At 35.9% G+C, this 10000-nt stretch overlaps 3 protein-coding genes across 3 annotated transcripts in view; 2 read left to right on the top strand and 1 right to left on the bottom strand.

Annotated features, from left to right (window-relative positions):
• The window catches only part of LOC137638034 (crustacyanin-C1 subunit-like), a 1631-nt gene extending 1608 nt beyond the window's left edge, over positions 1–23 (top strand). Inside the window, exon 4 of the mRNA XM_068370127.1 lies at positions 1–23. This exon is cut by the window's left edge and continues 413 nt beyond it. The gene's annotated coding sequence lies outside the window, so the exon portion shown is untranslated.
• Positions 24–2950: 2927 nt separating this feature from the next.
• LOC137638033 (crustacyanin-C1 subunit-like) lies at positions 2951–4647 on the bottom strand. Its single transcript, XM_068370126.1, has 4 exons — positions 4487–4647; positions 4248–4332; positions 3467–3586; positions 2951–3297 (listed from the first exon to the last, which is right to left on the bottom strand). Exons 1-4 carry the CDS (start codon positions 4631–4633, stop codon positions 3050–3052), a joined length of 600 nt encoding a protein of 199 aa, XP_068226227.1. The 5' UTR covers positions 4634–4647; the 3' UTR covers positions 2951–3049.
• A 2999-nt stretch (positions 4648–7646) lies between these two features.
• LOC137638032 (crustacyanin-C1 subunit-like) lies at positions 7647–9258 on the top strand. Its single transcript, XM_068370125.1, has 4 exons — positions 7647–7808; positions 7949–8033; positions 8435–8557; positions 8784–9258. Exons 1-4 carry the CDS (start codon positions 7656–7658, stop codon positions 9023–9025), a joined length of 603 nt encoding a protein of 200 aa, XP_068226226.1. The 5' UTR covers positions 7647–7655; the 3' UTR covers positions 9026–9258.
• The last annotated feature ends 742 nt before the right edge of the window (positions 9259–10000 follow it).

The following is a 10000-nucleotide window of genomic DNA, read 5'->3' as shown; positions in this document are numbered from 1 at the left end:
TTTGTTCATTATTATTGTCACAGATTAATGATTAAGATAATAAAGTGGATGGAAATGCAGAATTTCATCACATTTTTCTTAAGTTTAGATGTGATGTTTAACTGTTCACTTTGAAATAAAATTATACGTTAATTACCATATTTTTTCTTTGACCTTCCAAAAGATTTAGAATAAATGTCCGCAAAAAACTTCGGAATTTTGAAATTGAGAATCATAGCTGTATCAAGAAATTGAAGCCATGAAAGATACAGAATATCACATTGAAGTAAACAGGGAATTATGGAATTCAGCAGAAATCTATTCAAGGAGAACTTTGAAAGCAGTTAATATGAAAGTCATAGAATTTTAACACCTAATTTGGATTCGCAGGAGCTTTATTTTGAGCCAAGTTAAAGATGACACTTTTCTATCTGGATAAATTTGGAAATATCGAAAAGTAAACTTTGTAAAAACTTTACAATATCAAAGGCAGAGCTTCCAACACCTAACTGACACCAGACTGAGAATGAAACTTGTTTTTATTTTTGAACCAAATGATAAATATCTCACAAATCTTATTAAGTCTAATGTTTACACGATATCAAGATGAAGGTGTTTAGCACCATTTGAATTAATCAAGGTAGAGCTCAATATTAGCTGAAGAAACGTCTTTGCTTATGATTAGATTAAATTGAATTATTATTATTATTATTATTATTATTATTATTATTATTATTATTATTAGATGAAATCGGGACGAATATTGTTTATGAGATAGGCATTGTCCCTCGTTGATGTCGCTCACTATCACGCTGTTCATTGTAATGTTGATACATTTAGCATCATATTAAAGAAGGCTATATGATAGCTGTGTCTTTTCAATTATAGATATTGCCATGGAGTTTGGCAGGAACAGAGAAACTGTTTCCCATCAATCCTTGAAATTTTCATTTGGATGCAAGGGTTATTCTAGGAACAATTTTCTCCACCGCCTACAATAGCCATTCAACTTATACAGAATTGAAATTTTTTGTGGCTTTTCTATGTCAGATATCAACATGAAAATTGATATGGAAAAGTAGATATCCCTCCTATAAATCCCTGAAAATGTCATTTAGATATGTGAAATATTCTACGAGTAATTTACGGCGCCGCCGAAAATCAGAACCCACGGATATCGGAAAATGGCTACTGAGACTTTTCTATAGCAAGTATCCATACAAAAATTGAAATGAATGTAGTTCACATAACGCCCATCAAACCTTATGAAAATAAGTTGGATATCTGTAGAACACTAGGAGTAGTTTGCTCCTCCCACTGATTTCTTAGCTAAAAGTCGTCACTTAAGAACAAAAGTGACAGCCGGGGACTGAAAATTGGCAGAAACAAAGTTTATGTATATCTAAATAATCCTTTAAAATTTCATTTGAATATATTTATTGGTATAGGAATTGTTGACTCCACCCCCGATAATATCATCTGCCCCCCCCCCCCCCAACAACCCCCTCTCTGAAATCTATGGTTAGGTAATGACTGGGCTACTGGTTGGGTGAGATATCTTAAAAGAAAAATTTGGCATTTCATATAAGGTCGGTTACTTCGTTCGCAACAATTATTATTATCATTATTGTTGTTGTTGTTGTTGTATATTTTCTTAACTGGAAGCTTGTCCTTGTGGGACGGTTTGGCTTTTGCATATTGGTTGAGCCCCGTCCAGATATAAGGTCCGAGCAATCTGTGCCAGCATAGTGTTCGAAGAGTTTTTCGGAGTTCAGGTGTCAAGGAGTAGGAGGAGTGGAGGAGTTATTTTGTAATGGCCGGTCTCACTCCCTCTGATCATCGGTAGTATTTTAAGAAGTTGTTTTAATCTCAACCTTTGATAATTTGCCAATGAGAAGGATTAAGGCTTCAAATAAATCATAGTCGATATTCTCTAATTGGGAAGGCGATGATGATGATGATGATTTAAGTAATTTGGGCTATGCGTCTCAGCACTAGGTCCGGGGAGTCTATTTAGGACTAATCCCAGAGTTGTACAATTGGACTGTAAAAGTAAGGAAGGGAGAAAGGAAGAATGATAGTGATAGTTTCTTGAAGTAGAGAGGTTCTTAGAAAAGAACCATTGTTCTCTAGTCTTGGGTAGTGCCATAGTCTCTGTACCATGGCCTTCCACTGTCTTGGATGAGAGTTGTTTTGCTGTAGGGTACACTCGGGCACGCTGTTCTATCTTGTTTATCTTCTCTTGTTTTTTATAGCTTTTGCATGTACTGTATTAATTTTCTTTTAATGTATTCATTCCTTATTTCTTCTCCTTACTGGGCTATTTTTTGCTGTTGGAGCCCTTGGGCTTATAGCATCTTGCTTTTCCAACTAGGGTTGTGGCTTAGCTTATAATAATAATAATAATAATAATAATAATAATAATAATAATAATAATAATAATAATAATGATAAAAGGAGGGATAAGCAAAAGAATGTTTGGTAGAGAATTTAGAAATGGTTTTACTGGATATGAGTTTTACATCAGTTTGACTGATTTCTTAAGGATGAAAATTCTTTGGATTTTAATATGGGACCAGTGCCATGACTGACGCCCTATGGGAATCAATTTGGACCTGATTTTATTTCCAAAATTACATTTTAGACAAGTTCATCTATAAATATACATGGTTCCATATCAAAATTCAAAGAATTTTCCTCCGGAAGAAATAAGAGAGAGAGAGAGAGAGAGAGAGAGAGAGAGAGAGAGAGAGAGAGAGAGAGAGAGAGAGAGAGCCGCCATTATGTTTATCAGCGTCAATGATCTTACATGAAAGTATAACAGAAAACTCAAAATCAACCAATCAATCATTGCCAATGTAGTAATCATTCCACACTTAAAGCTGAATATCAGGAATACTCTTTGATTTAAACCACAGAAATATTTCATATTTTATTGGGTATAAAAGTTCTCGATTGGATGAAACGAGAACAAAGTATTTTAGCACAATTTTAAGAAAAAAGGTTATAAACAAAATCTGAATACTCCAGAGGTAAACTGTAAGCATTTCAAGGGGCAGAGACCAGGCTTTTAAATGGCCTGAGTCTCCTCGTAGGGGCAATTGTCTCCCTGAGGAGTCTGTTCGAAAGTCGACGAATCTACACCAATTTTGGCAAAGGCCTCTTGGCAAACTTTCACATGACGTGGATCCATTTTGGGGGTTCGGGAGAAAATGAAGCCGAAGTCTCCGTAGAACCTTCTCTGGACGTCCTTGCAAGCATAGAAGCAGGCGTAGTTCTGGTAATCGGTGGCGAGCACAACCAAAGGTCCTGGCGGAGCTGCAGCAAAGCAAAACATAAGAGCCTAAACAAACAATGATCTAAACTTTATACCGACGATTCTACAAAACACACATATGGTCATGAAACGAGCAACACACAAGGCAAGGAAGTCTCGAGTAAAAGGTAAATAATGGTGGAGGCAAAGGAGAAACAAATAATGCCTTACCTCCTTCATGAGTAACCAAAAGGCGTGGCCCCTGGGGATCGTAGAAGAGGGATCCTAGAGTCCTTATAGGAGCTCCCGCTGCATCAACGCCAGTCGAGGTGGTTCGGAAAGCGCCTCCAACTGGGGAAAGGAATCGAAAATGAGAAGTTTATCTTAAAGTTCTATTATTGGGGGAAAAGTTCCACAACTATCAATTAAAAATAAGTTTATTTGGGGCTCATTATGGAAACACAAGAAATAAACTATATATATATATATATATATATATATATATATATATATATATATATATATATATATATATATATATATATATATATATATATATATTCCTATTTTATTACCCGGAAGTCACTTATGTCTTCGTTAAAGCTGATTCAGTTTAGAAATGTCCTTATATATATTGACATCGTCAATCTAATCTTGTCAAATCTGGAAACACAGACTCTCTCTCTCTCTCTCTCTCTCTCTCTCTCTCTCTCTCTCTCTCTCTCTCTCTCTCTCTCTCTCTCTCTCTCTCTCTCTCTTTCTCTCTCTCTCTCGTATACAAAAACCCAATAAATCTCTCATATTTCTCCTTTTAGGCATATTCAACCCATTCAATAATCAAAACTAATTGAAATAAGGACTCCTAATGTTCTTGTCAAAATTCATATTATTTCCACCTTCTCCGCAATGATAAAAAATTACTATAACTTTGATATAAAATGTTTTCAGATCTGCAACCACTGGTGACACAGATTTAAAAAAAAAAAGAATAAAAAAACCATATTTTCCTTACTGTATTCCAGTCTCCACTGCACACATCTGGAGAAAGGGTCAAAAGGGTTGGGTGTGCGTGAATGCTGATACCAGTTTCCATCCATCTGCAACAGCCAAGGTTTCAGTGAGAGAACAAAAGAGCGACTCTGTATAGAACTGCAATTCTCTCTCCCTTGGGAAATCATTTCATTGAAATATGTACCAATAATATGTTTGCTTAATAAACCACCTTAGAATTTAGATGTTTAATGAACTTACCTGCCAGTGGTTCGGTTGCTGCTGTTGCCACAGTACTGCCTCATTCACTATTGGGCAGGACCCCTCTTTCACGAAGTCCGGGGCACTTCTGACCACAGAGGGGCCCACAAGAAGGGCCACCAGGGACAAGTAGACGTGCTTCATCATTCCAGGACAACAGACTGAATGGCGGGAGAGAATCGGGGCAGGCTTTATATACCGAAGGGACAGCCTTAGAATATCAAGGTACATAAAAGAAAAAAAGAAAAGAAAATTCATAGGCATCTATCATATTTTTTTTTTTTTCTTTTTTTGGTAGGTGCTTATGACCTTAGTTAGCCATCTGTATCCTATAGGAGTGGAAATATTACTTATTTATCTTTGACTCGTATCTTTATGAACTTCAAAACGGAGTCAAGGATGTTTTTGTGGCATAAGGAAAAACGTGTTTTAATTCATGCCTTCAGCCGTAAACAACTCAAGGAAGCTTAGTGATTGAGAGGATGAAGAGAAGAAGAGGATTTGCATAATGATTTTGTTTATTGCTTGAGGTTCCCATTTATGGGCCTGGCAAGAGTCATCATCCTGTCAATAATATACCTGGGTGAAGCCGGTTAGATCAATTCCCTTAATCGTTCAGAGCATTTAACTTCTTATGTTATCTCCGCGATAAGAGATTTAAACACACATGACATACCTGCGGTTTTGGCTCTCATAAGAGGAGAAACCAGTTAGAGAAAATATCTTTTCGTCGCTTCACAAAAGATGAAAACCTTTAAAAGAAATGGGTTCACCTCTGTCGCAGCGAATCGGAACTTACCTTTTGAGGAGGGACGTTTGTGGCCTATTGTTCTACCGTCAGCAGCCATTGCCTGGCCCTCCCTGGTCCTACCTTTGGCGTAGAGGGGCTTGACCGCTAATCATATGTGCATATCGTCTGTATCTAGGCCATTGTCACTGTCCCTTGACTTTACCATTCATGGGTGGCTTTTAAACCTAAACCTTAAACCGATATAATTCAAGAAAATTTTGCAATGAGATAACTTTACCACAGAGAGAGAGAGAGAGAGAGAGAGAGAGAGAGAGAGAGAGAGAGAGAGAGAGAGAGAGATTGAGAGTTTTCAGATTCAACCAAAGCAGATTGGTGATAGTAAATATATGACAAAATTTAAAATTCAAATGTGCTACGAAATTCTGTAATGAGGTTTTTCAGTGTTTTCCGGGTAATAAATTAGAAATATTTTTCTTATTTTCTTAGTTTTTCTTCCATTTCCGTAATAAACCTCAAATGATAACGCTAACTTAAGATCTACACTATAACAATATTCTATCGTATTTTTCTTCTTCTTGTCTTATTCAAGTTTTTATAGTTTACATAGGAAATAATTATTTCATTGTTGTTACTGTTCTAAAAAGATTCAATTTTTTCTTGTTTCCTTTCCTCACTGGGCTATTTTCCCTGTTGGGGCCCCTGGCCTTATAGCATCCTGCTTCTCCAACTAGGGTTGTGGCTTAGCTAATAATAATAATAATAATAATTATACGAATAATAATAATAATGATAATAATATTGATAATAATAATACAAGAGATCTTTTAGGAGAATATATTTTGATCGGAGATTCAAATGAAATAAATAACTAAATTGCACTAAATAACGGTCGCATGAAACTGGATTATGTTGTCGCTATGAAATGTCAGCTGAATATTGTTGTCCAACCATAGACACAGCATCCATTTTTCGTTTCAATAAAGGAGTCTAATAAATTGAGTTTCCATTAGACCCAATAATTCATTATCGTGTCTTAGATACAAAATTGTTTGTTTCCAGCCGCTGTTGGGATTAAAGTCAGTTAATGAAATTCAAGTAAATCAATTTCTTTTTCCTAATACTAATCTTAATTCATTTCTTATCATCTCCTCCTATGCCTATTGACACAAAGGGCCTCGGTTAGATTTCGCCAGTCGTCTCTATCTTGAGCTTTTAAATCAAAATTTTTCCATTTATCATCGCCTACTTCGCGCTTCATAATCCTTCAATAATTCATTTATACGACGATCAAAATTATTCAAGTGATATTTCTCCTAAAAGATAAATGATTGAAAACCTTTTCCAGCCAATAAACATTTTCTTATAGATTTCCAATGTTTATGAGGTAAATCTTCCGAGTTCCATCTTATTACCCCCATATGAGAATTGTTGTATATATTATATTTCAAAATGTACATCTGTTTGGCTTTACTTCTTTATCTGCAGTTGTCTTCTTGCATATGTTACTCCTGGTAACTCTACTAAAATCATATTGGCAGTTCTCAGGCTGCAACCCGTTTACGAAAAGACAATTTTACATTTATTCTTTTCTGTGACTTTTTCTTTGAGTGTCCAAGAACTGACCGGTTTCAATGTTGCTTTAGTTTTCTGATCTGATGACTTGTGAAATAGGGAACTAACATTATGATAATAATTATTATTGATACTGTTGTTGTTGCTGTTGTTGTTATTGTCGGTGTTTTGATTATCATTATTTCAAAGATCGAAGTAAATCCTATTTATTATTATTATTATTATTATTATTATTATTATTATTATTATTATTATTATTATTATTATTATTATTATTATTGCGGGTATTGTTAATTTTAAAACGAAAGCAAAATAAAGAGAGAGAGAGAGAGAGAGAGAGAGAGAGAGAGAGAGAGAGAGAGAGAGAGAGAGAGAGCAATTACTCTACCTTTAGCTTCTCTCTTCCATATTCCCTTCTTCCTAAAATCAATTAAATAGTTTACAAATGGAAACCATCATTGTAAGTCTCCAAAGAATTTTGTATAAAAAAGATCAATTGATTTGTTAAGTCTTCCTGAAAATAAGATTTAAATGGAGATTTTATACAATTCGTCACTTTTAGGCCTCGCCAAAGGATATTGTTTATGAAGGAGATCAAGTTCTTTACGGCTGACATCACTATAGAGGAATCCTAAGTTATCTTATGACCATCACGAGGAACATGATTGGTTGATAAGTTATGACTAAAGGATTCTTTGGAAAGTGAAGGGCAATTTTTTTTTTTTTTTTTTTTTTTTTTTTTTTTTTTTTTTGTGCGTTCGTATGTGTGTCAAATTATGTTGCCGAGAGGGAGTATATAATGGGTCCTCCGCAGATCCTTCTCAGTCCTCAAACAAACACAGCAAGATGAACGCCCTGCGCCCTCTCCTCTTCGCCGCCCTTGTGGTGGGTGGGACCGCATTTCGCAAACTCAATATTCCAGATTATGTGGTTCCTGGAACGTGTCCTGCCATCAACGAGAAACAACTCTGGGATATGCAAAGTCCCAGACTTTTCCAGGTACTGGCGGGTCATCCCCGAGTCTGGAAGGATGAAAATCCTTTTCCAGAAGCTTTGTCTTTTCCAAAACAAAAACAACGAATGGGGAATCCGTGTCACTGGAACTCTAAGTAAGGTTTCTTTGGTCTTTTCTTTTCCAGATGGGAGGAATTTGGTACCAGCATTCTAACACTCCTTTAGAGTTCCAGCCCATCAAGAAATGTCTGCAGGTCAAATACACTTGGGGTAAGTTCATGAACTTAGTCAGGGAACTTAAAAACAACCATTGTTGACGAAACTGCTTTTACCTCTCACCATGGATGTGTGATTTTTTATATTTTTTTCAAGATATTTTATGACATTTAAACAATTGTCAGTATTTGCCTTCATCGTGCAGTTTAATATGAATAAACACCAGATATATATTTTATATTTGGCTTTTACACTGAATTTGATATTAAGTAAATAATTGATTGGACCATATTTCATTGCAATACCTCCCTTTCCTAGTAAGCCCTGGTGGACAAAGAACTTTATCCCTATGTACCCCTATATTTCTAGTCCTTACGGGGACCTGGCTTATAGAGCGTTCCATTGAAGTGCTGATTAAAACTCCGTTGATCAATGAGACTGATTTCTGTTTGCAGACGGAGAGGGCTTCAGCACAGCTGCCATGGGTCTCTCGAGAAGCGGAGTCCAGATGAAGAACGAAGGAAGGCTTTATCCTATGGCCAATGGAGAGCCCCGTCTCGAGATCACTGCGCAACACTGTAAGATTTGCTCACATTCATGTCATCCTGCTTATCGTCTCTGTCTGTCATTCCATTTAACAGCCGAAAACGCTATTTACCATCAATATATACTGTGCTTTATTATGGATAGAAGTACAGTTATGATTATCTTGTAAATATCTTTTTTAAAACATGTAAGCCTTTTCTGTTCTATCGCTTTTACTGCAGTCTCACAAATCTGTTCTTTATTGTGTCTGTTTCACAGCAATTCCATCACCGCTGGTCATCCTCGACACAGACTTCTTCAACTACGCCTGTCTGTACTCCTGTATGGAGATGGGCGGACGCTACATCACTGACATGGGCTTCGTCTACTCCCGCAAGCCGAAACTACACCAGGCCTACCAGAAGGTGTGCGAAGGGGCCTTCAGGAAGATTGGTGTAGACACCAATCGCTTCGTCAAGACCTTCCAGGGAGACACGTGCTCGTATCCAGAGGCTCATTAAGCCAGTTGTTACGTCACTACCTGAATTCGATGCTTCTCTTCATCTGCCATAAGAAGGCGTACGCTCTCTTGTCTGCTTTGAGGTTTGTGTGAAAATTAATAATGGATTTGGAAGGGATTAGATTATGGTTTAGATCTAATTCTGGATCTAGGACCAAAAGTTTCTAATTACTTTGTTCATTATTATTGTCACCGATTAATAATTACGATAATAAAGTCGATGGAAATGTACAATTCCATCGCATTTTCCTTATGGTTAAATGTGATGTTTAACTGTTCATTGTGAAATAAAATTACACATGAATTACTCCAATTTTCTTTGAGCCCCAAGAAGACTTAGAATAAATGTCCGGCTGAAATTACCTTTCTGATTCTCAATGTAAGAAGGATTTCTAAATTAAGAATTAAGAATTAAGAATCATAGCTGTATCAAGAAATCAAAATCAGGAAGGCTACAAAATATTACAGCATAGTAAACCAGGAATGATAGTTGAAGTTCCTCAGAAGTCCAACTGAGGACAATATTATTGACATGAAAATCATGAGTGTTTCAGGGTGGATATGCCTTTTGTCAATCTAGTATCTTTGATCTTGTCAATGAAATATTATATCAGCCTGGAGTTAATCCTTATCGAGAATGATGTTATATCATTTCTCCATTAGATTAATCACATTCGAGTGTAGTATAGAACAAATGGAGATGGGATAGAAATTAGGGAAGTAATGATACAAAAAATAAACACAATGAAGGAAACTAATGTAAATTGATAATGCATTCCATCTCAGAATATGACCTTTTTTTTTGTAGTTTACTGTTTTATTTCTTTTTGGTAGGAATGTTACTAAAACAAACTATTCCAAAAAATTAATTCTAAAATTCGTGAGTAAGTTTTTTTTTTGGCGAAGGAAGAAAGAACTTAAGTTTTCCCAACTGTTATTCTTGTTACTGAAGCTAAACAATTGAAGATAATAATAC

The sequence above is a fragment of the Palaemon carinicauda genome, chromosome 3 (genome assembly GCF_036898095.1).
Source record: "Palaemon carinicauda isolate YSFRI2023 chromosome 3, ASM3689809v2, whole genome shotgun sequence".
In the NCBI taxonomy this organism is placed as follows: Eukaryota; Metazoa; Arthropoda; class Malacostraca; order Decapoda; family Palaemonidae; genus Palaemon; species Palaemon carinicauda.
Note: the sequence above shows the minus strand (reverse complement) of the source record. Positions and strands in the feature narration are given on the sequence as shown.